Source organism: Rhea pennata, chromosome 15, assembly GCF_028389875.1.
Source record: "Rhea pennata isolate bPtePen1 chromosome 15, bPtePen1.pri, whole genome shotgun sequence".
In the NCBI taxonomy this organism is placed as follows: Eukaryota; Metazoa; Chordata; class Aves; order Rheiformes; family Rheidae; genus Rhea; species Rhea pennata.
In genome coordinates this window covers 13345195-13372401 of record NC_084677.1, presented here as the reverse complement: position 1 = coordinate 13372401, position 27207 = coordinate 13345195, and the positions used below count along the sequence as shown (strand labels likewise).

At 44.0% G+C, this 27207-nt stretch overlaps 2 protein-coding genes across 2 annotated transcripts; one reads left to right on the top strand and one right to left on the bottom strand.

The window, feature by feature from the left end:
• Positions 1–1800: 1800 nt before the first annotated feature.
• Positions 1801–12229, top strand: LOC134147092 (cytochrome P450 2W1-like). Its single transcript, XM_062587850.1, has 9 exons — positions 1801–1983; positions 5200–5362; positions 6663–6812; positions 6937–7094; positions 8939–9112; positions 10043–10184; positions 10540–10724; positions 11353–11494; positions 12042–12229. The coding sequence occupies exons 1-9, from the start codon at positions 1801–1803 to the stop codon at positions 12227–12229; spliced, it is 1485 nt and encodes a 494-aa protein (XP_062443834.1).
• Positions 12230–16631: 4402 nt separating this feature from the next.
• Positions 16632–26893, bottom strand: LOC134147114 (cytochrome P450 2W1-like). Its single transcript, XM_062587908.1, has 9 exons — positions 26696–26893; positions 24181–24343; positions 22215–22364; positions 21974–22131; positions 20993–21166; positions 19842–19983; positions 19280–19464; positions 18512–18653; positions 16632–16822 (listed from the first exon to the last, which is right to left on the bottom strand). Exons 1-9 carry the CDS (start codon positions 26891–26893, stop codon positions 16632–16634), a joined length of 1503 nt encoding a protein of 500 aa, XP_062443892.1.
• Between the last annotated feature and the right edge of the window lie 314 nt (positions 26894–27207).

The window sequence follows — 27207 nt, the reverse complement described above, 5'->3', positions numbered from 1 at the left end:
CAAGACAGGATCGAGTACGAACTGAGATGCTGTTAAGCTCAGTCACCAGCCTATCTTATATGTGCGGGAGGCTCCTGATTTGAATGCAAGTTACATCCCTTGTAAATACCGAGTTTGCTGCACCTTGGAACAATCCCGAAGTGTCCTGAAGGCCAACACCATCTCATATCACAGTGAGGAGTGCAAAATCCTTATGACCTAGAAGAGCTCAAAAAACGTGTCATACGCTCTTTTCCCACCTATAGAACTGTTGAATATTTTGTGAGATTGGGATAATTTTACAGAAGTGATGTGTGTTTCTTGTAATGGCTCTGACAGATCTCACTCTGTTAGAAGCTGCCAGAAACCAGCTGGACAGCAGACCCTTTACAATGGATCCTTTACAATATTGATTTAATAATATAGCTCTCTAAGGCACAATTTTTATATTACTTTTGTTGTGTGAAGAGCAAAAGTGGAACCAGATAACATGGAACAGGAAGAAATACTCCTCAATGATAAAAAAGGGAGGCTGTCACTAAATTGTGACTCTGGAATTTGCAGCAGTGAATTAGTTTTTCATCAGCCTCTGATGGGGAGAAAACATGGAGAGATCAGCAACTCTGCATTTAAATGAGCTTTCCACAATGTAGTCAGCAGTAAGGAAGAGTAAGAAGTGTAAAAGTGTCTTCTTAGGTGTTTTACACTGGACTGGCAAACCATTCAAGCCTGGCACCTCGAGAACATTAGGTTTCTGATGTCACTAATATTTGAGGGGATCCTGTGTGCTGGTCAGAGGTGCTGGAAACCCACCTCAGAGGGATCAGTCTAAGGGCTGCTGGGTGGCCTCACAATGTTGACTGTACAAGCCCGGTATCGATGAAATGAGGCAGGAAGAATCATGGCAAATCAGAAACACAGCAAAGGACCTGAACGTGAAGCAGCCAACTGCGAACACAACCTTACCCACCGATGTAATGGCAACACAAAAGCAGCCTATAGAGCTACACTGACATTAGGAGGGGTGGCTCCCTGCCTGTGCAGTGTATAGGTCTTTGGGACAGCACAGATTCAAGCAGATAGTCAATACATAGGAAGAGCATAGAGGTAACAAAAGGGCTTCAAACCTACAGTGGCAACAAATGTGACCTGAATGTTTTGTTCGTGAAGATCGAACAGCTGTGGCCCTTCACTGGGAGAACATGCTTCGCTGCAAGCACACAAGAACGTGGAAGAGGCTGGAAGAGGCTATCTACTTAGCTTCACGCCTGACCTGGAACAAGTCCCTGCACCAGGCAGACCTGCTGCTCCTGTGCTGTACCATGGTATGACTAATGCTTGTCTACCATGAAGGATTATTTTGGGGTTGGTATTTGTAAATTCCAGGTAGAAGGTAAAGAGCTGTCTGTGTTCAGAAAACAAGGAATAATTAGATAAAAAGGAATGGACGCGAGGAATGAAGAGGGAACGTTAAGAGAGATTTCATGATCAGTGTCTAGTAATAAAGCAGATATGGGACTCACAGGTGCCAGGCAAATTATTGCAGACAGAAGAATCTGAGCTAGGCTTTGGAAACAGGGCAAACCTGCCCTGTCCCACTGTGTGGGGAGCCGGCAAGCCTGCACCATAGTTAGCAGTGTAGCAGTGTTTGGACTTTGACTTCTGCAGACATAATGTCAAAATTTTGTGGAGAGCTGGGATAGGAGGGGACGATTATGCAAAGCTCAACAAAACCCCTGATAACAGTTACTTTAAATAAATATAACATGAGTTTCCTAAAACATATCTCTCAGCAGTTTGTCAGAAGGGCAGGACCAAAATATGGCTGCCTTCATGTCTCTCTTTATTTGTGGGTTATGCATATTGCTTTTATTAGCTGTGCTCTATGTTTCAAAAGGTTTGAAACAATCAGTTTTAAATATGCCTCCTGGTCCATTTCCTCTTCCAGTCATTGGTAACCTGCATTTGCTGGATATTCGAAGGCAAGATAAGTCATTAATGAAGGTAAGAACAAACATCTTTTGTTATCAGTGTGTTCAATGATGTGACTATTAGCACTTACAGTTTAAAACTTTGTTTCCAGGAACTGATCTGACATAACTGTTCAGTGCCAAATACAGTTTTTAAAAACTATAAAGATATAAAGGTTTCAAAATGTCTAAGGAAACTATTAAATCCCAACTCTGCAAAGACTTATATTAAACATGAGAAGTCCTTGTATGAGAAGAACTGTGCACACATTGAAAGCTGTGTGTGTCTGCATTAGTCAGGACATGTAGACCTAAATTCTGGCATTTCTTTTCTTGTGACATACTTTAATACAGTTTTGTGTCCGTGTAACCAAATTGAAAGATGGATGCTTAATTGTGGTTGCCAAAAAATCTTGTATTTGTTACTCATGGTGCCAGTTTTTCATGAGAACAGGCATTAATACAGCACAATTTAGACAAATCATTTGAAATGACAAATGGCTTGGAGTTATTTAAGACAAGTTTCTCCATAGGAATTACAAGTGCCTTGCGTCTGTGTTCCAGAAAAAGGGGGAAATTTCAACCTCTTCATTCACTCAGGGCTAAAATGTGGAACTGTGGATTTTCCATGTGTCAGGACAAGAGTGTGATCACAATACAACAGGGTGTGGTTAACCACACATTGATCAGGATTCATCACCTAACACCAAACCTTGATACCATCACATTCCAGTTTGCCAGCAGCCCTCCAACCTGCTTGACACTATTTAGGTAGAAGGAGGGGCTTCCAGAATGCTTATGTGGATGTGTCTTCGTCCCTGTTCTTATTCCACCAGCCAGCCCACAGTGGGCTCACCATCCAGTACTTGGGAACTGGGAAGCATTTTGGATTGTGGCTCCTGTTTCGGTCAAGACCAGGAAATCTTCTGCAGAAGTGGATAAGAGAGAAGGGGGATTGGGTTGGTGCATGAAGCTGCTGTGAAGAGTGAGCAAAGTTCGAAAGGAGGGGACATGAGGACCTAGGAGCATGGCGGTAGCAGCTTAATGAAATACAAACATAGAGAAGATGGATTAGGTGTGTATCAGGCAGACTGGCTGCAGCGATGACTTTTCTCCCATTGAATCACAGCATCAGAGAGCCAACTGGGAAAGGAATCTGCTGCTGAGCAGTCATGGTCATGCCTGCTTTGCCCTGACTAGCACTGATGTAAATAACTCCAAAGGGCAGAGGACAGTTAGAGGATTTACTTGAGCTGCAACAGTGAGCAGGATGAGGGTGGGTTTGATGTGAAGGTGCTGGGATGGGGAAACAGAGGTGTGCCATAGGGTCTTGCACCTGGGGGAGAGGAGCTATGAGGTGATGGCAGAGGCTATGAACATGGTAGACAAACCAGGTAACACTGGGGCTGAGCAGAATCTTCAGTGGTTGCTGACCTGGTATGAGCAGCACCCTGGAAATGTGCACATCTCCTGGGCCATGGGCTATTCCTCCGGGGAATGGCTGCAGCACTGGGCTATCAGCTGCTGTTCTTTCCACTGCTGCCCCAATAATGTGCTGTACTTTAGCTGGCCTTCCCATGTTCACAGGCAGACACTTGGCACATAAGACATTCCCCTTGCAGGCAGGTCCGTGTAATACATTTCATATTGGGCTTGTGGAATTGTAATAATGGTTTGACAGCTAACTTGCCAGAAGGCTTTTAAGGTATTAGCAAATAAATGACATGAAATAGAAAAGCCTCCCTAAAAGTAGAATCCCTAAAGGATTTCAAAGTGAAAGATGCACAGCACGTGATGTAGCAACTGAAATATTATTTTGAACAAATGGCCAAAATCACAGAGTCACAGAATCACAGAATGGTTGAGGTTGGAAGGAACCTTTAGAGTTCATCTAGTCCAACCTCCCTGCTCAAGCAGGGTCACCTAGAGCAGGCTGCCTAGGACTGTGTCCAGATGGCTTATGAGTATCTCCAAAGAAGAAGATTCCATAGTCTCTTTAGGCAATCTGTCAGTGCTCAGCTACCCTTGCATTCAAAATGTTTTTCCTTATGTTCAGATAGAACTTCCTGTGTTTCAGTTTGTGCCTCTTGCCTCTTGTCCCATCACTGGGTGCAAGTGAAGAGTCTGTCTCTGTCTTTTTTACATTCTCCTTTCCTGGTCTTGGCTGAAACAGGAGCCACAGTCCAAAATGCTTGTACGCGTTGATAAGATCCCCCTGCATCTTCTCTTCTCCAGGCTGAACAATCCCAGCTCTCTAAGCCTTTCCTTATAAGAGAGATCCTCCCGTCCCTTCATCATCTTAGTAGCACTAGGCACTCTGAAAAAAATCAATGTCCTGTTAATTACTTTGGCTACAGCATAAATAAAAACTGTCTGGATAATGAAGTGCAGATTAAACCCTGCCTGGGATACCTGTTTGCTTGGGCACAGCTTCAGGGGTTACTAAACTTTGAAGCCTTCTCGAGTTTACATTGTCAGAACTGGTCTCCTCGTATGGGACACCAGACTAGATCTCATGATAGTTTTATATGAGCCATTGCTCTCTATCAAGTCTTAAAATCATTGTAAGGCCTAGCAGGATCATGTTTGTGAGCCTCCAGAGAGCTCTTGCCACCCAGTACCTCAAATCTCACTATCAAGGTTTAGTGGCTGGTATAAAACCTATTCTGCTATGCAGTATCTTGAAAGCTATATTGTGGTAGAAGCAAGAGTATATTATTGTAGTAATTCTCTGAGGCCAAATGTACAATGTTTTCGTATGCCTTGATATATCCATTCTAGGTGAGTCATATTACACATCTTTGTGTTAATTGTGAGAAAGCTTCTATTTGATTTACTGTAATAAATAAGGATGCCTTGGCTTTTTCATCCTCTTGTGGTGGACTGTAGCATTGCAACCTGCCAGGTCAGCAGTTGATCCTTTGCTATCTGGCCTCTTTTAATGCTTTTGTGCTATTGTTAGTATTGTAAGTGTCATGTTATGCTCTACTTCTTTTAACCCACTGGACCAAACTGTGCGAGTACAACCAATTCAGAATAGGATTGACTTTAGGGAAACTGTTAGGTTAAGCAGACCAGAGTTCGTTTGCTCTGATTTCTATTTCATTGGAGTGTCCCAAGGCTTAAGCTTTGGCATCCTTCCAGCCCTCCTGATCACAGAACTACGAGTGAAGGCAATTCTTTAACCACCACGGCAGGATGTACTGCTTCCACTGATGACTTCCTTGCTGTGCTTTTTCTTTCTCCATAGATTTCAGAGAAATATGGCCCTGTGTTCACTGTCCATTTGGGGTTCCAGCGGACCGTGGTGGTGACTGGCTATGAAGCAGTAAAAGAAGCCCTTCTGAACACTGCTGACATATTTTCAGACAGACCAGCTATACCCATATTCTATCACATCCAGCATGGAAATGGTACGAGCAGTTTGGAAAGATGAGGATGTGTTTGCTACGCTGTTCTCAGATGCGTTGTTGGAATTACAGCAGTATTTAAGAGCCTTGAGCCAGACCCTTTCAGTCAAGATCTACATTTCAGGGGGCTTGGGAGGGGTTTTTTGCTTTTAAGAGAAATGCCCCGTAATTTTTTTGCCTTTAGAGGCACTTGGGTCACATTTAGAGGATTTTTTGCAGTACAGAGGGTGGAAATTATTTTTCACATGAAAGCAGAGGCTCTTATGCAGTCTCTTTGCTGCAGTAACTGGGAGTTCAGACAAAGACAGGATCATGCATGACTCATGATAAAGACTGCAAGAACTGGCAAGAGTGCAATAGCATGGGCTGTTCATACCTCAGACAATTACTTCTGTAAACAGATTTTTGGCAAGTTTCTGAACGGCATGTTAAAAAGTAATATATTGTCCAAGACTGGACATTGAAAAACAATGAAGGGACTAATCCAGGGCTGAAAGGAAAAGATCTGATGACCTAATATGTATAGAATGTGTACAGCACATTCTTTTTCTTCTCATTTTATAATAGCAAGGCCCAGTTGGGAAGGGCACACTATGCTACTTTCCCAACCAGTGTATGAAGACATAGACTATGTTCAGTCCTTGAAGGCTCCCTAGGAAAGGAGGACTTCTGACTTAAACCCAAGCAAGTTTGTATTCTTTTGGCTGAGCAATTTCAGCTGTGCTATCCAGGACAGACCAGCATAGCACAGCATTGAAAAGAAGTGCTTGAAAGTTATCATCATGTTCCAGCTTCTTGCAGCTCCTCTGCAGGAGGAAAGGTGCCTCCCTAACACCCATTGCTTGTCCCCCTGCACAGTAAAAATTTCATCCTCTAAAAGACCAGCTGTCAAGTGAAGGGGGTTATGTTTGTGATGTGTGCAAAACAGTGTCATCTGCTCTTAGCCTTGCTCTCTGGAACAGCTGGGTTGTGTTTTTTAGGGAAAAACGACTCTGTCTGAGACAAATACCATACAAAGTGCATTTTGCTATGTAGGGCTGCAAAGAGACAAACATAGAAACAAGCAAAACCCGGAGCTTTACTGTGAACAGCTACTGTTTGCCAATGTTTAAACAATTGGCTATAGCCCTAATGAACCTACCTGGGGATGTGCCTGCCTAGGCCACCCCTGCAGCGGGCGCTCCAGTTCTCTCCTGAACAGGCTTTTCCAAGGAGGATTGTCTGGAAGGTATCTGTGTTCCCCAGCTGTGTTTTCAGTATTTCTTTATCACCTTGGCAAACAAGAGGTGTGATCCCTCTGCAGGTGTGTTCTTTTCTTCTCAAGAGCTCTGGAAAACAACACGCAGGTTCACCATGGCAACCATGCGGGATCTTGGCATGGGAAAACGACTGTCAGAGGAAAGGATTCTGGAAGAGCTTCATTTTCTTATTGACCTGATCAAGTCCTTCAAAGGTGAGCTGGAGATTTAGAGATTTAGAGAACATCAGTTGTTTTATGTTGCTTTACAGAGCCTCCGTAAAGACCTCTGGGTTGCTCCAGAAATGACAAATACAATTACGATTTTGTTCATTTTTAGGAGGACCTTTCAGATTACGATTTTTGAATACAGCCCCCACCAACATCACTTTTGCTATACTGTTTGGAAGAAGGTTTGATTATAAAGACCCAACATTTGTCACTCTCTTAAGACTCATAGATGAAGTCATGCTCCTTCTTGGCTCTCCATTCTTGCATGTAAGTTGCCCTCTGTGCTGAAATGCTCCAGTACCTTGTCTGAGTTGATTGGTCAAGCAGATTTCTGTTCTGGACAGTGTTTGAGAATCTTGAGGGTATTGAAACTTAAGATTCTTTGCTCAGTGTTTTTCCTCCTTTATGAAATCCTATTGCATATACTATAGTGCTCTGCAAAGAAAGTCCAGTATCACATGGCAGCACTAGAATGAAAGTGTGAATGTGACCTAGCTAGCAGAAAGCAGGAGCTACGCAGAGTGGGAGAAAAGCCAGGAGCATCAGTGGAAATCCGCGCTATAGATTCTAATTTTTAGTAACATTATCTCGCAAACTTGACAGTTTAATTAGTCTCCCATGAGGAAACAGACCCTAATATAGGACAGATCTAGAATTTGGGCAACCTTCTCAACATTTCATAGTAACTGCAGGAAAATTTCCTAGTATGTGTCTCAGAAATGTTTGTCACATTTTGCCGAAGAGTTCAGAGCGATTCTGCTTAGTTTTTCTTTTTATTTATTTATTTTTTCGTCAGTATTTTTCTGGCTGTTAACAAATTGCCAGTAGTACTCAGAACAAAACGCAGGAAAAAGAGCAATTCCTACTCCCTAGTATTTGCAGTCCAAACAGGTCTCAGATGGAAGAGACAGGGGCATCAGATGCCTCTTGGAGGGAATGACCAGGGTTTCTTTCTTTTAAAACACACCAGTGATAAAACTATTGAAATACTGACTTTCTGTGTGCATGTACCATTGGAAATAGCATGGCCTATGTCAGTTAATGTCTGCTGAACACTATGTGACTGTCCCAAAAGTAACCACTTGTTATAGGGACAAGTCTGCACATATCTAGAAGTTATTAGGATTTGGTATTTTAGTCTCTTGGTAGTCTTTAATAAGCTAGTGAAGTTACAGAGGAGGGAATCCAGGCTTGATTGCACTGTTCAGGGCAACCCCTGTGGCAGTCAACATGGCATTAAATCAACTGGAAAGTGAGGGCATACTTGCTAAAGACAGCAGCACAAAAAGTGTATTCCATCTAAGAGGTTCTTACTGAGCAAGTTTAATCCTCCATCACAAAGACTGGACTATTAGTTATGTAAGCTAATATAAAAACAGTCATCCAAAAAACTGTTTTAAAAAAGCTCTGATGCTGATGAATTTATAACCTGTATGAGAATTATTTACAACAACAAAAAAAAAGGGTAACATCTTTTTTTTTAACTTTAAGACAGGCTTAGATTTTGCAGAAAGCAGCAAAAATTATAACCAATTAAGGCAAGGTAACGCATGAGATTTGTAATTTTTATTCTGCAGCTAGTTTATTTATAACATTGAGAAATGGTGTAAGTAACCCCCCTGCACATAAAGTGAAACTATTTATTGTGCTGTGAAATTTAATGGTGCTGAGAACTGAGTGTAATTGATTTATAATTCATGTGAAAGTTAAAAATGATGATCTAACAACTTTAAAACGTAAGTGTTTTGGCTTGCTAAACGTTTGGGATTTTCTTTGCTTAAATGTAATGCTTTATCTTTTTGTTTTATTACCATTTTAAAAATGTAATTTCATTGTTTCACCAGTTTACTATCACTTTCCCTTAATTGTATTTTTTAATTCGTGTTTATAGTCTATGTCTAGACAAGTCTGATAGGCTCATTTATTTCTGTAGAGATTTTTTAATAAGAGGAGACGTTTTATACACTAAAATTTTTTAGTTACCAAAAAAATGAGAGACTCCAATAACATGTCATTGGTTTTTCCATTATGATACTTAAGTTTTACAACATAATGGGTGAATTTATTTTTTTTGTTTTAATCTTGTTTTTCTGTTTTTTTTCCCTTTTTAGTTATTTAATTTCTACCCCTTCCTTGGATTTCTCTTCAAACCTCACAAGATGATACTGAAAAAAAAAGAAGAGGTGTGTGTGATCTTAAACAAGCACATCAAGGAAAGCAAAAAAAACGTTAATGGAAACAACTTGATGAGCTACATTGATGCATTAGTATTCAAACAGCAAGAGGTATTTTAACAATATATTGACTCCTAGTGTGATACCTTATGCAGAGACACTCAAAGTTGCTTGCCTAATGAACATGCTCTATTAAGGTCTATATAGAAATATTTATATTAGAGGTAAACATTTTCTTATTGTAACACAGATTTTTCATCCCTGTTAAATACTGGATAATGCAGGAAGAGCAAGAAAAAATTCACTAAACTGTATGGCATGAAAGTGTAAAACTTGTCCTCAGGTGTCAGTTACAGTCTCTTCCTTACTGGAGAAGAGATCCCAAACACAAGCACCACGTCACCATCGCGCGAATCGCTCTCTGCACTCAGCTCCCCTGCGCATGTGACACTTTACCCCTGCAGCACCAGGCAGGCACCTCTCATCTCTTCCCAGGCGTATCAGGATCCACAGACGTGGGATAGATGTGCTGAGTGCATTAGGTCACTACTGCCCAGAGCAGATAAATGCCGTGAGGTGTTGGAAAACCAAAGAATTTGTCAAAATATTTCAAATTTTTGGCCAAATCTTGAGTGCCAAAATATTCCTACTGAAAACTGAAGCATTTCTATGCTGAAGTATTAATGCAGTACATCACAGGACTTGTAATTCACCTGCTTCCCACTCCAGCACCTCTAAGGACTAAGTTACCCCCTTGGATGGTATGACATCTTGCAGGGTGTGTCCCTTATAGATAATGAGAGGCATTCTATCATGACACTCATCACTAAAAAGAAAGTGTCAAAACATTAATAAGTAGATGTGTCTCACACTATCTGTAGAATTATTTGCATATAAAAAGAGTGGATGTTGGAGGTGCTTCCTGGAGATCATACAGGTTCCTGGTTTTCTTCCACATCCTGTGATCATATGCCTCTGGGTTTGAGAGGCAACATAGAAGTACCATTCTAGTTTTACCCTTTTCTTTTTATTTCTCTAAAGGAGAAAGATAGAAGTAATACCTCCTTTTATGATGCAAATGTACTGGCCTCTGCACTTGACCTGCTCATGGCTGGCACTGAGACAACATCCACAACATTGCAATGGGCCATCCTGCTGATGATGAAGTACCCCGAGATTCAGAGTAAGACACATCTATGGTTTTGCTTTTCATACATAAAGTGCTGTTAGATCTCTGCAGTGACCTCATGAATGCTGATCCTCTGTGAAAGCTTCATAGCTTCTCATTTGTGCCAGAGCTTTCAAAATCTGCACACCTGAAGCTTGCCCATCTCTGTCTAAGCATTTTTTGCTGCCATTCAGGACCAAAGGATCTGTTGGGCTGTTCTCATATCTTCTCCCAGGGGCTGTGCAACCTCCTGCCATGCTGCTCTTCGCTGCCCTGGGGTCATTCTGCCAGCAGTCAGATGGGGTTGGGATCTGGAAGGTACTTTACCACTGAGGGAAACACAATTTATGCCTTTGCCTTTTTACTTCAGGAAAGGTGCATGCAGAGATTGAGCGAGTTCTTGGCCCTGGCTGCATGCCTACCTTTGAGGACCGGAAAAACATGCCATTTACCAACGCAGTGATCCATGAAGTGCAGAGATTTGTCACCCTCCTGCCACATGTTCCACGGTGCACCTCCACTGACACTTACTTTAAAGGCTACTTCATCCCCAAGGTACATGCTGCTCTCAAGACGAAGAGTAGGGTGGTTCCCATGCAGCACACCAGTGACGCACAACAGGAAATGTCACAGGGAGAGATGCAGGGCTGTTAATGGGAAGGAGCCAGTTCCCTACCTCCCCATCTTCTCAGTGTCCAGACATATGGCAGTGTGACTTCATGATTATTCAACCAACTTCCCACTGCCTGTAACTTCACATTTCTCATTCAATCCTCATAGCCTGGAATCTTTCTTATTCTCTTAACTCCCTCCCTTGGTATTCATGGCCCTGTGAAACCGTCCTGACTTTGGAGTATCATAGCATTGTCTCATTACCTGCTAGAGGCAAGCAGAGAGCAGCTGGCCAGCAGGGAAGCCTGGCTCACATCTCTCTTTTGCTGCATAACTTGGGCACAGCCAATAATCATTATTAATAATCATATATTAGATAGTAATCCTAGCAAACTGGGTATCCCCACTGAGAGCCTTTTGGTCATATAAAAGCCTGGAATTTAGTTTTTCAGAGGTAGAAGTTAGCTTGCAAACGCAGCTCAAAAGGAGGTATGATTTAAGAGACTGAATGAGCAAAGCCAGATTTTTGCTACATCTACACTGGCTAAAGCTGAAAGTGGTTATGCTGCAGGGAACAACAGTGATTCCTCTGCTCACCTCTGTGCTGCTGGATAAAACGCAATGGGAGACACCAGATGAATTCAACCCCAACCATTTCCTCGATGCAAATGGGAACTTCGTAAAGAAGAAAGCTTTCCTGCCCTTCTCTACAGGTAACAAAAGTGTTTGATCCTGCACAGAGCTCAGAGTGCTCAGTGCCACTCAGAAAACAGTAGCCAGGGGACAGGATAAGAGTCTCTGTTAGGAACAGCACACAGATTAGTGATGGGGATATTTTAGAAATATCCGTCTTGGGTTCCGATGAGTTGCAAACAGCCTCTCAGCCCACACTTGGAGGCACGCTGGGCCCTGGTGTATTGTCTAAAGACACCACAGGGAACTACAAAAGACTCAACACCTTCAAGCAAGAGCCTGCTTTGCCTTGGAAAGCCCGGTTTCCAGGTTCAGTTCCCAGATCAATTCCTTTCAGGCTCTGACTGTAACAGCCCTGTTGGAGGCTGTTACAGTCAGAGCCTGTTAAACTGGAGGGCTGTTACATCAGAAACCAGTCGTGATGGCTGCTGAATATCAGTCTGTGCTATTTTGCATTTCTGCCTATACTCTTCCTCACACTACTCTTATCAAGTAGTAGAAGAGCTGTCGAGCTGAGCTACCTCTTACCTAATCACACTGTAAATGGCCATGCTTTTGGCATTGCAGGACGGAGAAACTGCATTGGAGAAAGTCTTGCCACGGTGGAGCTCTTCATCTTCTTCACAGGCTTGATCCAGAAATTTACTTTTAAGCCCCCACCTGGGGTTAAAGAATCTGAGCTGGACACAACTGCAGAGGCTGGATTCACCATGCGACCTCATCCACAGTGTGCCTGTGCAGTGCTACGAGAATGAACCCAAGGCTCTAAACTAAGAAAAATCCATGTAATTGTTTTGCACAGAATCCGGCAGATGCACAATGGAGAAACCAGATCCTTCTGCAGTAGAAACAGCTAGTTTCTTCTTACTCAAAGCCTTGCAAGTGCTGACTATATGCTTAAAATATTTGTTGGGCAAATATTTTTCTAAGGACCTGAGAAGAGCCAGTGGGTAAAGTTACCTGGAAAATTTCAGACAGATACATGGCTGAAAATGGCAAGAGAGTCACTACTTTCCTTTGCACATTAAATATACGACATAAAAATTTATCTTAGTTCTGAAAGCATGTTTCTCAGCAGCGGGTTATTTCTTCATTTGGAGAGCAATATGAGACACAGATGTGTCATCTTCAAATCTTAGGTCTTTTTCCATTCGCTATTGTACAGTTGATACAGTGTTCCTAGATACCTGCTCATTCTATGTCCTGTGGATACTCTTTCCATACCTTCCAGACTTCCAGGTACTGAACCTTAGACTTCTTAGGTTCCCCTTGCTCTGAGGGACCTCAGCATAATTTCTTGGGGCTCTTTGGCCCTTTCTGGGCACTGGCTCTGCTACCCTTGCACTGATGTAGGACATAACAGATCTCCACTGAGAAGTCAGCCCCCCCCCCTTTTCTACATTTTTCAAAAGGTACCTCAGATACATAAGCACAACCTCTTTTCAGACTGCCAGGTTTGAACAAACAGGCATGCAAACATTGCAAAGATGTTTCTAAAATGCTCTTTCCTTAAGTAGCACAGAAGCTGGGCATATCCAGGCAGATTGAGAGAAAACTCATGCATCTCCCTTTTCCTTTCTTCGCCTAGTGTTCTGTGAAATTTGTCAGGATCCTCCCTTTCCCTTACATTTTTATCTCTTTTCCTTCTCCTCTGAAAGGACTAGACATGGAACTTCATCTCATCCCCTCAGCAACGCAGGCAATAGGACACTTATTCATAGCAGTTGGCTTCTTCCTTGATCTGAAATGCTGAGTGGAGGCCAGAGGGATCTAATAAGACTGCAATGAGAGGTGAACACTGTCCCACAAGGTGTTTGATCGTGTAAATCCTTGGGAGAGAATGAGGTGAAGAAAATCCCCGTATGCTCCAGGATGGGAAAGAAGATTCCTCCTGTTCCCATCATACCACCTCATTCTTCCAGGTTAATGATGAATACTGCATATGTCTTGGTGTGTTCAGCCTTGCTCACAGGTGAACCCTTTTGGATCAGAGGTACATAAAGGCTCAAGGCCTAACTCTGCTCTTCTTATAAAGTCCTTATCATGGATGGCAGGGCATTCTACCCCATTAAGGACTGCAGGGCTGGGCTATCTGTCACTCAAAGGGATTGTGGTGCCATCTCGTGGCAAAAAGAAAATAGAAACAGTATTTTGCATAGTGGTTTTTGCTCTGGTCAGAGGGGTTTCGAATTTTACGAATCTACATAGCTGTGAAAATCCTTGCAGTTGAGCATTGCCCCTTTGAGAGCACGAGCTCCTCCTTGTGCGGCACTGAGGATGCCAGGCTGGGCTGCAGGTGGGCTCTAGGGTGATCACAGGAGCCCACCACAGGGCACACTGCCCAGCCTGGTACAGGCCAAAAACATTATGTGAGATGGAGTAGTTCAGATCTTTAAAAATCAAACCACCTGTCATGTCTCCAGACCTTTGCCTTCTCTTCAGGCCAGTGTGTTGCAGGGCACAAACATGTTTTGCAGCTAGAAGGAAGACCCTCAGGGCCAATGAGGAATGTGGAGATGATATTTCCACCCATTTTTAAGCCCCAAGAGCTAATGTTTTCCACTAGATAAATCTGTAGCTGAGTCATAATCGATGTTCTGCCATCATTTGGCTGAACAAATGAATGGGAGGAGGTGTTTTCTCTTGTGGAGATATATTCAGCTGTCTAATTTTATGTGCTTGGGAGTGATCACTTCTATCCATCTGCTAATGCAAGCACAAATAAGATACGTTTTTAAAGGAATCAAGGAACTGGTTTCCTGTGCACCTGGCAGTTCATACCTCTTGCTGGTGTTCCCTGATGCACTGGCATTACTCAGAGTTGCTTGATTTCTGTATGTGGCCAGCAACACTGCAGGCTATGGTCTGCCTGCCAGAGAATACCAGCGTGAAGAGTGATGTCTGTAAAGTGCAGGCACTGAAGGTTGCTATTCAGTGTAGGAAAGCCACCTTTTTCCTTTGAAGCCAAGACCCCCAAAGCCAGTGACAATGAGTCAGGTCTGAGGTTCACCCAATGAATTAGTTCAGATCTGAACGCAGCCCCTTGCTTTCTGATCGTGTTCCTCCCACTCCCAGTGGATTATTGTCACATCTGTCTTTTGAGTTCATATTAATATCAAGAAGGAGCTAGAGCAGGAACAGTCCTGCTCTATCATACGGCAAAGGCAAAAGTCTTTTTGATTTCAGCAAAGCCAGGACTTCCTTCCGCATTTCAGCTACTTCACAGCTGCTGTGGCAGCGTGGACTGGGCTGTCGAGAAAGCCAACATCAGAGCACGGAGTGGATATATAGCCTGCTCCTGAGTTAGTTTAGCTGTCTTCCCCCTAGGAAGACCACATCCTACTGCCACCACCCCTCAAGAATGACATTGCAACCAAGTAATGTTTTGAGAAGATAAAGATGTTACTTTGGGAAAGCAAAAGATGGGCAGAGGCTCAGAATCCAGAGCACTAAGCAGAGGGACAGCATCAGGATCAGTGAAGCCGTGGTGGTAACCTTTCATTCTGCCTTAGCAAGCAAGAGGTGAAGGTTAGGTAAGCAAAAACAGTGAAAAAACAAGGCTATCCTCAAAACTGACTTGTAGCCCATAACTGAGAGCAAAGGAGAAGCTCTTTGGCCTGGAGAAACCTCTCTCCAGATGTGAAGTGTCTCCAGCTGAGCTCTTCTTCAGTAGAGACCTCTTGTCCATGGAATACTAGTCAAACTGATAATATTCTTTGTCACTCTGGGCTCAGAATCAGCACTTCAGGGCATTTGCATTTCTATGTAATGCAAAGTTGGGTGGCGGGCACATGAGGTATAATGAAGGCATTGGAGGACTAAAACTTTATTGGTTTCCATGAAGGAGGGAACATAAACATGATGATAATGTACATGATTAGGTAATGAATATGGAGAAGTGGCAATTCACAGGCAGGTGTGAGAATGGAAAAATGCCTGAGTTGTACATGAACTGGAGTAAGGCTGGGAAATATGGTGGTAGATAAGTCTACAGACCAGATGACAGCCAGACAAAGCTACAGAGTAGAGGAAACAAACAAAACCAGGTCTCTTCTGATCCCTGATTCTATGTATGTGCGAGTGTGTGTGTGTGTGTGTGTGTGTGTAATACAAGCACCATGAAATTACACTCCATGTGCAAGGAAATCACATGTTTGGTTCCAATGGCCAGATTATCCCAAATACCAGACCGATTACCCATGAGGTCCTTAGAGATGGAGAGTGTTTGTTCCTACTTAACAAAATCAGGAAAGGCAGAGATCTTTAAAAATGAATCTGCTTTATTTTCCATGTCATTAGCGTTTCATGATCTGTTTCTGATACAATTCTCATGTAGTCTTATGATTTAGACTTCACATTTAGAAATGTATACTCTCATTCGGACTGTGAGGCAGTGTTGAACCTGGTGGATACTTGCCTGTCTGAATGGATCTGCACACTTTGCCATGTCTTTTAGGACTCTCTTCCAAGGCACAAATAACTCCATCCTTGAATCACATGAATCAATCTGGTTTTTTTTCACTCCAAGCATTTAACTTTGGCTGCCTAGCCTGGTAGATTTTTGCTAGAAGCTCTGGATAGTTAGAGAGTCCAGAGTTCAGGAGGTACGTACAGATGATTTAAGTGCTATGAGCAACAGTGCATTTCTGTGACTCCCAGCAAATGGCAGTGTATCTCTCTTCACAGTGCTTTGGGGGAGATTTCTGCCATACTCAGAACCTCACTGCTTTGCCATGGTAGCCTGGATGTCAGACCTATGACTCATGCACTACTTGTTCTTCACCAGACAACTTCCCTGGGTCTTCCAGTTGCTCCATGCATAGCATCCCTCTCTTGAGAAGACGTATGTGTGCATCACTGCCTCCTGGCCCACTGGCCAGCCCACCATTCAGAGGATATTTATCAACTAGCTGGAAGGATCATGGTTTTTAATTGATCATATATACCCTCTCACAGCTCAGGAGCAAAGAGGAGTCAGCAACATATGGGGTAGATGTGGAGATGGAGAGCAGTGGAGTGAGAGTGAATGGAGACAGTGGGAAGGGAATATGAAAGAGGATGACACAGCAGGATGCGGTGGTGGAGAGTCTTAGCTTAGCTATGTTGGGTCTAAGTGACTTCCCTGCTCACCTGAGTTGCTCTTTAACAAGGTGGTGGTTATTCACGCAGGACAGCACAGGTTGCCTGAGGCTGAGGCCTTAATGTGAAGGTCGTTTGGGGTACAGTAAGGTCCAAGTCAGACTCTGAAACTCCTGGCTGGGGCTGAAATGTAAATGTCTGCAGCAGCCCTACAAAGAAGACGAACAGCTCCATCTTGGCAAGGCTTTCTCCAATGCAGTTCCTTCGCCCTGCAGATGGAAGCAGTGTGTTTACTTGACAAAAATATCAAGCTAAAATTGTTGGCATAGACATGTTAGCATCTGAAATATAAGAACCCAGAAATGGGCTCTTTTGCTGTGTGTAACAGTGTTTAGCACAACAAGATTGTGGATTGGGGTTGTGATTTTTGTATAGATTACATTGTTGAGAATAGATCCTTTCCTTCACCCAGATTCACATGGACTTGTGAATCTTCCGAACCTCTAGCATCTTTAGCCAATCCCTTACTCTTAAAAATCAGACTTATGATAGAAAAATGCTGCCTACTCCCAAAGTGGGATGGTTTGACAACTCATTTTTCTTGTGGAATTTTATCCTAATCTGCAACACTTTTGGAAAAGATTATTTATTCTTTCCTACTTCCTTTTTATGCTAGATTCCCTGTGTTGTATGAGTATCTATAGAGGCAAAGGACTTGGTGGACAGTGAGAACTGACTTCCTAATATCAGAAGTCACTGGTGAAGATCTGTTGTTGTAGCACATTCTGGAATCCCTGAAAGTCATCATTTAAAAGGAACAGCTGGAAAATGTAAGGTTACTGGAAAATTGTAAGATTCTGCAGGAGATCTCCCTTTACAGTACTTACAGGCTCCTGCAGTGCTGAGATTTGTTAAACTCCCAGCAAGAAGACTCCATGCTGCTGTGCCCTCTCATAATGCATACTGCTGGAGTAGTACAGTGTGCAGGCTGAGCAGCAGGCATTTCTGGAAATTAGCAGCCTTTGGAAGCAACCTTTATGGCTGTCATGAAGACGATGTATAATGATATTTTTTCTTTCGGGAGACTTTCTGTAATGTAACAACTGTTCTTGCAATTAGGTGAGTTTGAATCCCTAGAAGTTTGTGTTTATGACCCTTCAAGGACAGAATATTAATTGTATTTTGCAGGTGAAATTGAAATTAAAAAAACTAGTGTGCCACTTGACCAAGACAACAGATAGAGACCAAATCAGGAGTAGAACCCAGGATGCCAAGTGCTATATCACCTCCTCTAACCACTGAACTGAGTTCCATCCTCTAAAAGATCTTGCTAGAAATCCCTGGCAGCTTTCAACAGTGCCGCTGGAAGAATCACAGTCAGAGGTGGCTTCTGGAAAACAATCCAGAGCTTTGGGGGTAAGATTTCGTAGTGAGAGTAATATGGTTTGATGTACTCTGTCCTATATTGTGTATCTGCTGGCTGTAATATCCAGTTAAGGTCCAACACTTATTGGGACTTTCTTCCTTGACTATAGTAGGCAGTGGATGAGTCCTTGTCCATCAGATCCACTCATATGTGGCACTGGGGACTTGCCTCAGATGGGCTTGAGGGCCTCTGGACCTTCAGAAGAACTCATGGTATCTCATATGTAGCTGTGCTGGCAACCCCACCGGTCCTGTCTGATAATTCACCTACTCTTGACAGCTTTGAGGCATTTTTCCATGTTTTTTCAAATTCAGTATCTCTCTTTGTGTTCTGTTGAAACTTTGGAAGCCAACCCCTTCAGTGGTGGGAGAGCTGCATTCTGAGAGCTGTCTGCCTGGGCACAGAATAATTGGCTGTGCTCAATTGCCTGGTTGCCTATTGACTGAGAGAGGGTACTTAGCCATCAAGACCCCATTTGTGTATATCATAATATACATCCCTCCAGTTCCGTGCAGGTCAGGCCTTTAGTTACCTGTGGAGAAGGGCAGGAAAGCCTCTCTCTTTACGAAGTTCCCTTCAGCGTCAAGGAAGTGGTTGGGGTTGAACTGATATGGTGTCTCCCATTGTGTCTTATCCAGCAGCACTGAGGTGAGCGATGGGATTACAATTATACCCTGGAGGGAAAGCACATTAAGGTACAGAATTTAGCAAGAGCAAAGTCCTGCCTGGAGCTGTCGTGCACAAAGCATGACTGAAGATCTCCGGCAGCACTGAAGGTGCTGTGATGTGGGGAAAAGGCCAGGGAGAAGGAGCTCCAGAGAGGAGTGATGTCCAAAGAGAAGGTACCAAATGTGTCACTATCTCCAACAGTTTTTATGCACTTGGAATAGGTAGAGATGCTGAGGGTTTTATTCCATTAGCCAGCTGAGATATAAGTCAGTTAAAATTTTCCCAGCAGTGGCAAGAATCAAAGCCAAACCCCACATGGTGCTGTGGGAACCTCAGGCAGAGGGTCAGATCCTGTAAGTTCCCTGGAAGATACTTGACTCTGCAGATAGCATCAAGGCAGTAAACCAGGATCACACTTGGACTGAGCATGACAGGGGCAGGATCGAGTCCTACGGTACCAGTCTGTCTGGGTTCTGAGTGTGGTCTCTGGAAAGGAGGAAACTCCTCTAAATCTCACTTACTTTGGGCTTCTGTCCTGCAACTCTCTCTAAAGAAGCCTGGCTCTAAGAACTAGTTAGTGCCACTGATAAAAGCAAGGGTGATGTGTTCCCAGGTTCAAGCAATTATGTACCTTGGGAAGGAAGTAGCCCCTGAAGTGGGTGTCAACAGCAGTGCAGCGGGGAACATGGGGCAGGAGAGTGATAAACCTCTGCACCTCATGCATCACTGCATTTGTAAATGGCATGTTCTTCCGGTCCTCATATGTGGCCCAGCTTCCAGCTTTGACAGTCCTCCCAATCTCCTCTTGCACCTTTTCTGGAAGGAACAGACAAAGTGAATGTGTCCCAACTGCCAGCTTCTTTGGATTTTGTTTTGATAAAAACATTTTTCCAGGCTCTGGAGGGAAAGGATTCCAAAACCACCAGTCTTGGTTTCCCCAGGTTTATCTCTAGTTCAGGCAGTGCATGGATAATTCCCCCAGCATTATACTTTGATTTCTGCTCATACTGTCTCCCTGCAAGGCACAGAGACTACTTGTTGTGACTTTATTCAGCACCTAATTGCATCAGTTCATAATAATAAAGAGACAGGATTCAGCCCTTGAGGAAAAAGAGCTTCTGTGTATCTGAGGTCAGGCCTCTCCTCTCCTTATCAACTGTGCCATGGATGGAATATAAGTGAAAGTAGCTCACTTTGAACCTCTGGATATTTCATCATCAGCAGAATGGCCCACTGTAGGGTTGTGGCTGTGGTCTCTGTTCCTGCCATCACCAGGTCAAGGATGGATGCTATTAAGTTGTCATCATGGAAGAGACTGTCTTTCTTGTTCTTCTCCTTGAAATACACAAGTGTACTGATTAGCAAGAAAGCTCTTAAAACAGTCAGTGTTAATATTCAGCAAGCTCAGGAAATACTGCATAACCCATTACACTGTTGGGTGTGATCAGTGTTTGTGAACTGAGTGATAAAATACGTCTGATCTCGCAGGCATAGCATCAAAGATGCAAAAGTTGGAGTGAGATTTGGGTTCGGTATCCATCTCCATCCAGAAGCAGGGTGAACCCCAGTGCAAGATGCTGTTTACTGACTCAGCCTCACAGGTCTAGAAGGAGCCTGATTTCTTCTCTGCGCAGGACATTGAACTAATACCAGCTTCAAGAGACTCCTCCTGCCCATGAAGGGAGGGGAGGGCTGGAATGCCCAAGGATGTTCAAAATTACCTTTCAAGCCTTCTCTACTGGGCTTTAGGACTGTTCTGAACCTTCTGCCATGTAGGTGGGTAGAAAACTTAATGCCTATGGCTGGCCCAGATCTAGTTAGAAAGAAGAAATTCAGAGCCCAAATATTTTGTGTTCATTGAAATCAACAGACATGGGAGATTGCACTGGATCTCTACTCAGGTGAGATGCAGGGCAAGGACAGGACTGGTAGTTGTGACCTATCATTCAAGAACTTTGAGTGTATTACTGATCTTGGAGCAACAGTATCAATGATTGAGGGATTTTACTGTCATAAGAAGAAAATCAGTCAGCTTTCATGTGACTTCATGCATTTTTTACTAGAAACCAAGAGCTGATCCTACATTATTATGTGGACTGCTATTTCAGGAGTGGACTGAAAGAGTGACTGAGAGAATGGATTTCATATTTTAAATTTGATGGAAAAATTCTTGCAATAAATTGCATAAGTATAAGAGACTAGAGTCTGATTTCAGTTCCATTAGGAGAACAGCATTGACTTGAACAGGTTTACATGACATGACTGAAATCAAGACCTAGCTGAGTATTTTAGCTAGCAAACCCAAAGAAAACACTGCAGTGAATAAGCCTAAGCAGTCAAATACCTCTTGTTGCTTGAATATCAGTGCATCAACATAGCTCCTTACGCTGTTCTCATTGATGTCTTCTCTGCTTGCCTTCATGTATTGCCTTAAAATGACTCGCACATCTTCTATTTTCTCAAGCAAAATTTTGTGGGTTTTGAAAAGAAATCCAAGGAATGGGTAGAAATTGAAATACTAAAGAGGAATTAAAAGAAATAGAGCATTAAGTCCGCTGTATTATCAACATGCTAGGATAACTTCTTCCTAAGTGGTAACATGTTAGGTGAGCCCAGTCTTGTAGCAGTAATATCTGAGCATCCTAGGGACTTCTCAGAGCGGTCATAAGCAGATTTGCATGAGAAGGAGGGCTTTGCAGCCTTTCAACTTTGATTTAGTACTGCCTAATTTTAAGCATTTGAGCCATTCTATGGGAGCAGCTCTCCTACCAACAGCAGACTGATCAGCCTCACAAGAGAGCTCCTGGTTCTCCCTTGTTCCCACATTGCCAGGCTACCAGCCAGTATGTGGCTGGTTAGTTCTGCCCATCTCACAAAAGACTGAACGAAGTTCTTCAAACGCAGTTTGAAGAAAAGCGGTTTTCCTGGTGCTCTCCATGGAAGCATGTTTAATGCAGGCTGTGAAATCTCTGTCACCTGGATATCAACACTGAATATGAGCTCTTACTAGAAAATGTAGGTAAGGTAAAGAAAGCCTGCACAGTGCAATTATGTTGAAGAAGTTCAAAACAAATCTATGCAGATAAAATCATCATAGGTGATTTCTTATTTTAGCTCCCTGCGGGCTAGTTTAAAATGAAAGTATCACCCTGGTAACCCCAAGTATCCAGCAGAATTTCCTTTGGTATGTGGACGGCCATCACATTTTAAGTGTGATGGCTTGTTCTGAATATTTGAGAACTGCTGAGCTAAATCCTATGGTTTCTGTGGCTAACCATAACTTGCCAATATAAAAAAATGTTGATCTATGGGACAGGTTGCTTACGTTCAAATATGGAGATCCCAGAAGAATCATAACTTCATCTATGAGTCTTAAGAGAGTGAGAAAGGTTGGATCCTTATAGTCAAACCTATCCCCAAACAGCATGAGGAAGGTGATGTTGGTTGGAGCAGTGTTGAAGGACCTCAGGCTAAAAGGTTCCCCTGTAATGAGAGGAGGATGGAAATGTTAATGTGATGTTGCAGCAGCAATGAGCTGTATGACACCACAGTGGTCCCCAGCTCACCTTTGAAGGATTTGATCATCTCTATAAGAAAGTGAAGCTCCTCAAAAATTCTCGCTTCCATCATTTTTTTCCCCATGCCAAGGTTGCGCATGCTGGATACAGTGAATCTCCGAGTTGTTCTCCAGAGCTCCCCAATAGAGAAGAAGACACCTGGGGAGGCCATAAGACATCTCCACTGGGATCATACTTGGAGGAGCTCTTCCACACAAATCAAAATATGGGACTGGACTCACTATGATCTCCAAAAATGTTTCTGTTGCCCAGTTTCCCATGGATTTGGGGAATAAGAGTCTCCCACCCTGTGTGCCACATCCCTGTGTCCGCTCAGCTCAGGTCTCCCCAGTCTCACTGAGCCTCTAGTTTGTGAAAGACCCATCCAGTCTGCACCGACCCTCTCTTGTGTGCAAGGTGAGCAGCTCAGGCTTTTCAGACTAGCCCTGTTTGGCTTCAGAGCAGAGCAGAGAGATTGGTCTAAGTCAATCATGCAACCATTCTGTCTCTGTTTGCAAGTCTAGGGCTCCAAGTAACCACCTTGGACCACCTTGGAAGTGACCTCCTTTATCATGTTTCAATCATGAATGTATTTTATCTAAGTGGGATCGGATAATTCAGCCTCCACAACCCTATTCAGTGCTGAGATGTTCTGCTCAAATTCCTAACAGCACTGTTTTTCTCAGCAGTGGTGAAAAGACTATCCTTTTATGGAGCTGTTGACCTCATGTCTTGATGATCAACAACACCAACCAGCAATGGATATTTCATCCCATCATGGTGCTGGATGCAGTGAAAGGAAAATTTGTGAAAATAATCCAAAAAATATTCCAGGTTGTGTCAACTGGAAAGCTGGATTATATTATTTCACATTCCATGCCATTCAGCTGCAAGATTTTTGAATATATTTGCCTTTTCTAGAATGAAAACAAATTTTAAGCAGCATACTTTTAGTTTGGAAAGCAAAACTTTCTGCTTTAAATATGTCAAAGCAAATTTCTAAACTTCATTTTTGATTTGCTTTAATTCAGGAAATTTCATTTGGAACAGTCCTTTTCTGCAAACAGCTTTGGAGTCAACAAATCGGCATTTTCTGAAGGAAAATATGTTTTGTCAGAAATTTTGTGACCATTGTTACTTTACACCCATTGTGAATTTACAGCTTTGGGTCACCTCTTGGTCCACAATTGAATTGATAAGGTAAGTGTGAAGGGATGATAAATTCATCTATTGATATAATGGGTGGGTAATTTTAATTACTATTTGCAATCCCAATGTCACCTGTAACTATCATATAAAGCTCTTTTTTTAGATCCTCAGAGCTAAAGCCTCAGCTTAAGCAGAGGATAGAAAAACAAGATAAAATGTTCTCTGAAATAAGCAATGGGGATGGAGAGTTGCCCTGGAAAAAAAACCATGGGGCTGTTCGTGGGAAGAATGTACAGCTTCAGCCCCTTGCCTTTGTCTGAACTTGTTTCACATCGTTCCACCCAAGAGCGTGTGCGGAGCTGAGATTCTGTGGAAAGATTGTGTCCAAAAGCGTGGCACCTGGTAGCAGGAGAAAGGGAAAACCCTACAGCTCCGAACAGCCAAACAAGTTGGCCCAAAGTCCCGTGACACCGCAGGGGCGGTTTGGAAAGGCATCGGTGGCAGCGAGCCGCTTGGCTTCCGTTACCGTCTTGCAGAAGCTAGTGCCAGAGTTCCTGCTGGGCCGTTCGAAGTCCCCCTCCTCACCCTGGAGCACGGTGGAGATGGATCGGTCACAAATGCTCTAGCAAAAGTAATTGCTGCAAGGCTTTGTAGAAAAAGGAGAAAAGCCGAATGTTTGCTGTCGGCTTGGCTGCGGTAGGGTTTGAGGGGGCTTCAGGGGGGCTTTTAAGAGCCCCGTTGGGGGCGTCCGCGGGAAGCACAGTTAGGCTGACACTAAGCGACGGCATCATTCCACCCGCCCGCCCCCCTCTCCTTTCTCTAGTACCGTTTCCGTTCTGAATTTGGTCAAATATTGGGATGGATGGTCTGTCTACAAACTCCTCTGTGTAGTTCACAAGCGCCTCCCGCACAACTTCGTACCCAGTCAGGACCACAACTTTCTGGAACCCAAAATGGAGGGTGAAGATTGGGCCATATTCTTCCGCGAGCTGAAAGAGAGGCAAGCTGTGACAGTTAGCAAGGCGAGGAGCGCGCGCGCATCCGATGCGGACCGCCGTGGGGAAGCCGCTGGCCACATTACGTCCTGGCAGCAGGAGTGAGCCGCCCTGCGAGAAACAGCTGCAGAACCGCTCCTGTGAGCTGCTTACCACCAAAGCCATGGCATGTGGTATGGATTCTCAGCTGGGCTTTTAGGCTTATTGCGATGAGACAACCCCTACCCCCACCCATCCCTTCCTGCCAGTCAGTCTTGTTTCTCTGTTGAGGAGAAAGTCGATGAAAAACAAAAAGTCACCTAGAGTTAAGGACTGGACCCCAAATGGCAACACAAGTTGATGAACAGAAGAAAGCTAGAAATGAAGCAGATGTTTCAGTACTAATAATGACACGGTCTCCTGAGGAAAGCACTTGCTTCCAGCACCCCTGTTGTATCAAAACACTCCTGCATCCATGCCACAAGATCAAAGGAGTCAGCTTTGACCCACGTTAGGCATTCAGCTTGCCCTGAAGGACCACAACATAGGAAAGAGCAACTCCATGGCCCTGAGCTGAGACCTGGTGTTAGTATCCCAGGTCAGGCTCCCACGAGGGCCGGGCACAACCTACGGCAGCCCTCTGTGCATTCAGAGTGGGCAGGGGGCAACTTGAACATCTGGCTGTGCCCATGCTTGCAAACCGAGCGAAGCTCTTTTTGCACTAGAGAAAGCCCCGGGTGTATCCTTGCCACGACACAGAGACGATCTTTCATTGCAGCACACGCAGGAGCGAGCTCCCTGCAGCTCTGTCCCTGCAGACAGCCACACTGCACGGGCTGCGCATTGCCCAGCGCTTGCACAGGCAGTGCGGTTCCTCGGCAGGCTGAAAATCCCACCGGAGGGCACGTGGTCCTGCTGGCATGTCCTAACCATACCCACAGAGCAGGCTGTGTTGTGCCCACGTCTGTGCCTGTCTGGCAAGGAAATGGGTTTGCTATGAGTCTCCGCGCAGAGCCTTGCGCGCTGAAGCAGAAGCCCAGGCTCTGTAAGGCCAGGCTGGCGTGTGCCGGCTGCTGCGTGCCTGCCTTTTACACGGGTGAGACTGCCGTCCACCACTGCCCCTGCCCTTTCCCCTTCTGCCTCTGCAGCCCCTCTAACGGCAGAGGCTGAATATCAGCCCTGCGGCAGTGGCTGCACCATGCGGCTGGGAAGCGCTCGGAGACAGCCGGGAAGAGCCCGGGGCGAGTCGGGGTACCCCGCCAGCAAATGCTGCTGCATGTCGCTCAGTGCAATCATTTATTTTTGTTATCCGTGCGGGGAGATGGAGAGATACCCCCTATGGATGAATCTCAAATTAAAGGCAAACACAGGCGATACCAAATATCTATCAGGTGATAAGAACAAGCAGAGGGAAGTGAGCGAAAAATGCAGCTCAGCGACACAGTAGCAATGTGTACGCAGCCCTGCTGGGTACATTCACCCAAAGCCTGGCATTGCCCAGGGCAGGACACCGGGGGCCGGGAGCCTCACCCCGGCCCCTGCCTTATCTCGCGCGCGGCTGCTCCCAGAGAACTGCCGATGTTTATTTAGCACCGGTATAACAGGCGCCTCGTCAACGCCTGGTCGTGACCGGCTCCTCTCTGTTTGCTCAGCCTCTCTGTCCCCCGCGTAGGTCGAGCCTTTAGGGTGCAGTCTGCCGAGGCGAGGCGGGACGCGAGCACTGCAGGCTCTGTGCCAGCCTTGCCTTAGCTGCAGGAGCCGTTTAGCTCCGTAAATGGGTAAATGGGGTAAGTTGTTTTAATTACAAGTCAATAGAAGAGTTTGCAGGCTATTTGTTCTGTTTCCTTAGCGCAATCTTTCCATTCCGCTCTTGCACTGCACCTAGATCTTAACATAAATCCAGTTCATTAAGAAGGAAGTAGAATTTGCAAAGGGGCACCTGGATCCAACCCTCTCCAAAGCAGTTTTGGGGACACTATGGAGAGGAATTCCTCTTGCCAAGAAGTCGAAAGGGAGGGAAGCAATTTCATTTCATGTTAGTTATCTCCTAATACTTTAATGATTTCTGACTGTCAGAACTGTCAAATTAATACTTAAAATCCCACAAGCACTATATACTTCACGTCCTCATCACACTTAAATGAAGAAATCCCACATTACCCAGTGGTCTTTTTTTAATGGTTGAATCACTCATAACTGACACTGTATCAACATAGATATTAGCTAGAAGAAGCTCAGAAAAATATTATAATGCAATTTTCACACCTTTACAGTTAGTTCAAAGTGAAAAAGACAAAGGTTCTCACTGATACAACTCAAACAGCTTTAAAACGCATTAGAATCTCAGTTTGGGGGGGGTTATCCTACCTTCATTAGTGATTTATCTTGCCTTCTAATATCCACCAAATGCAGGTTACCAATGATCGGAAGAGGAGTTGGACCGGGAGGCAATTTAAAAGCTGATCTTTTAGAGCCAGTTGAAAAATAGAGTACAGCTAATAATAACGCCGCAAACAGTAGACAAATTAATGCAGGATCAGAGATGAAGGAAATTAAAAAAGCCATTTTTAGTAATAATTTGGTTTAGGGGGTTAGAAGCAACAGAAGTGCAGTGGCACTGTTCCGTTTCTGCCAGCTGGCTTTCTGTTTGTTCTCTGCGATTGCTACAAGCACTCAATTCTTATTAAGGTTTGTAGAGTACCTAAATAAATACTGCATACTCCACCCTCTTTAAACACCTCAGAGAATGTGGTCTAAGCAGTTTGCAAAGCCTGTCCAGAAGTAAAGAGAGTTTCAAATTACAAACCCATGCATGTGTGTGCAAGAACATATACATGGGAAAAGGTGCTTGGCATTCCTCTATAGCCTTCTCCTCCCCC

Coding starts and splice junctions, on each gene's coding strand:
- LOC134147092 (XM_062587850.1), top strand. CDS start 1,801: ATGGCTGCCTTCATGTCTCTCTTTATTTGTGGGTTATGCATATTGCTT. Junction 7,095..8,938: donor TTGGCTCTCCATTCTTGCAT/GTAAGTTGCCCT, acceptor TTCCCTTTTTAG/TTATTTAATTTCTACCCCTT. Junction 11,495..12,041: donor TTTCCTGCCCTTCTCTACAG/GTAACAAAAGTG, acceptor TTGGCATTGCAG/GACGGAGAAACTGCATTGGA.
- LOC134147114 (XM_062587908.1), bottom strand. CDS start 26,893: ATGGCTTTTTTAATTTCCTTCATCTCTGATCCTGCATTAATTTGTCTA. Junction 22,132..22,214: donor GATGATCAAATCCTTCAAAG/GTGAGCTGGGGA, acceptor CTCTCATTACAG/GGGAACCTTTTAGCCTGAGG. Junction 19,984..20,992: donor TGATATTCAAGCAACAAGAG/GTATTTGACTGC, acceptor GTGTATTTCAAG/GAGAAGAACAAGAAAGACAG.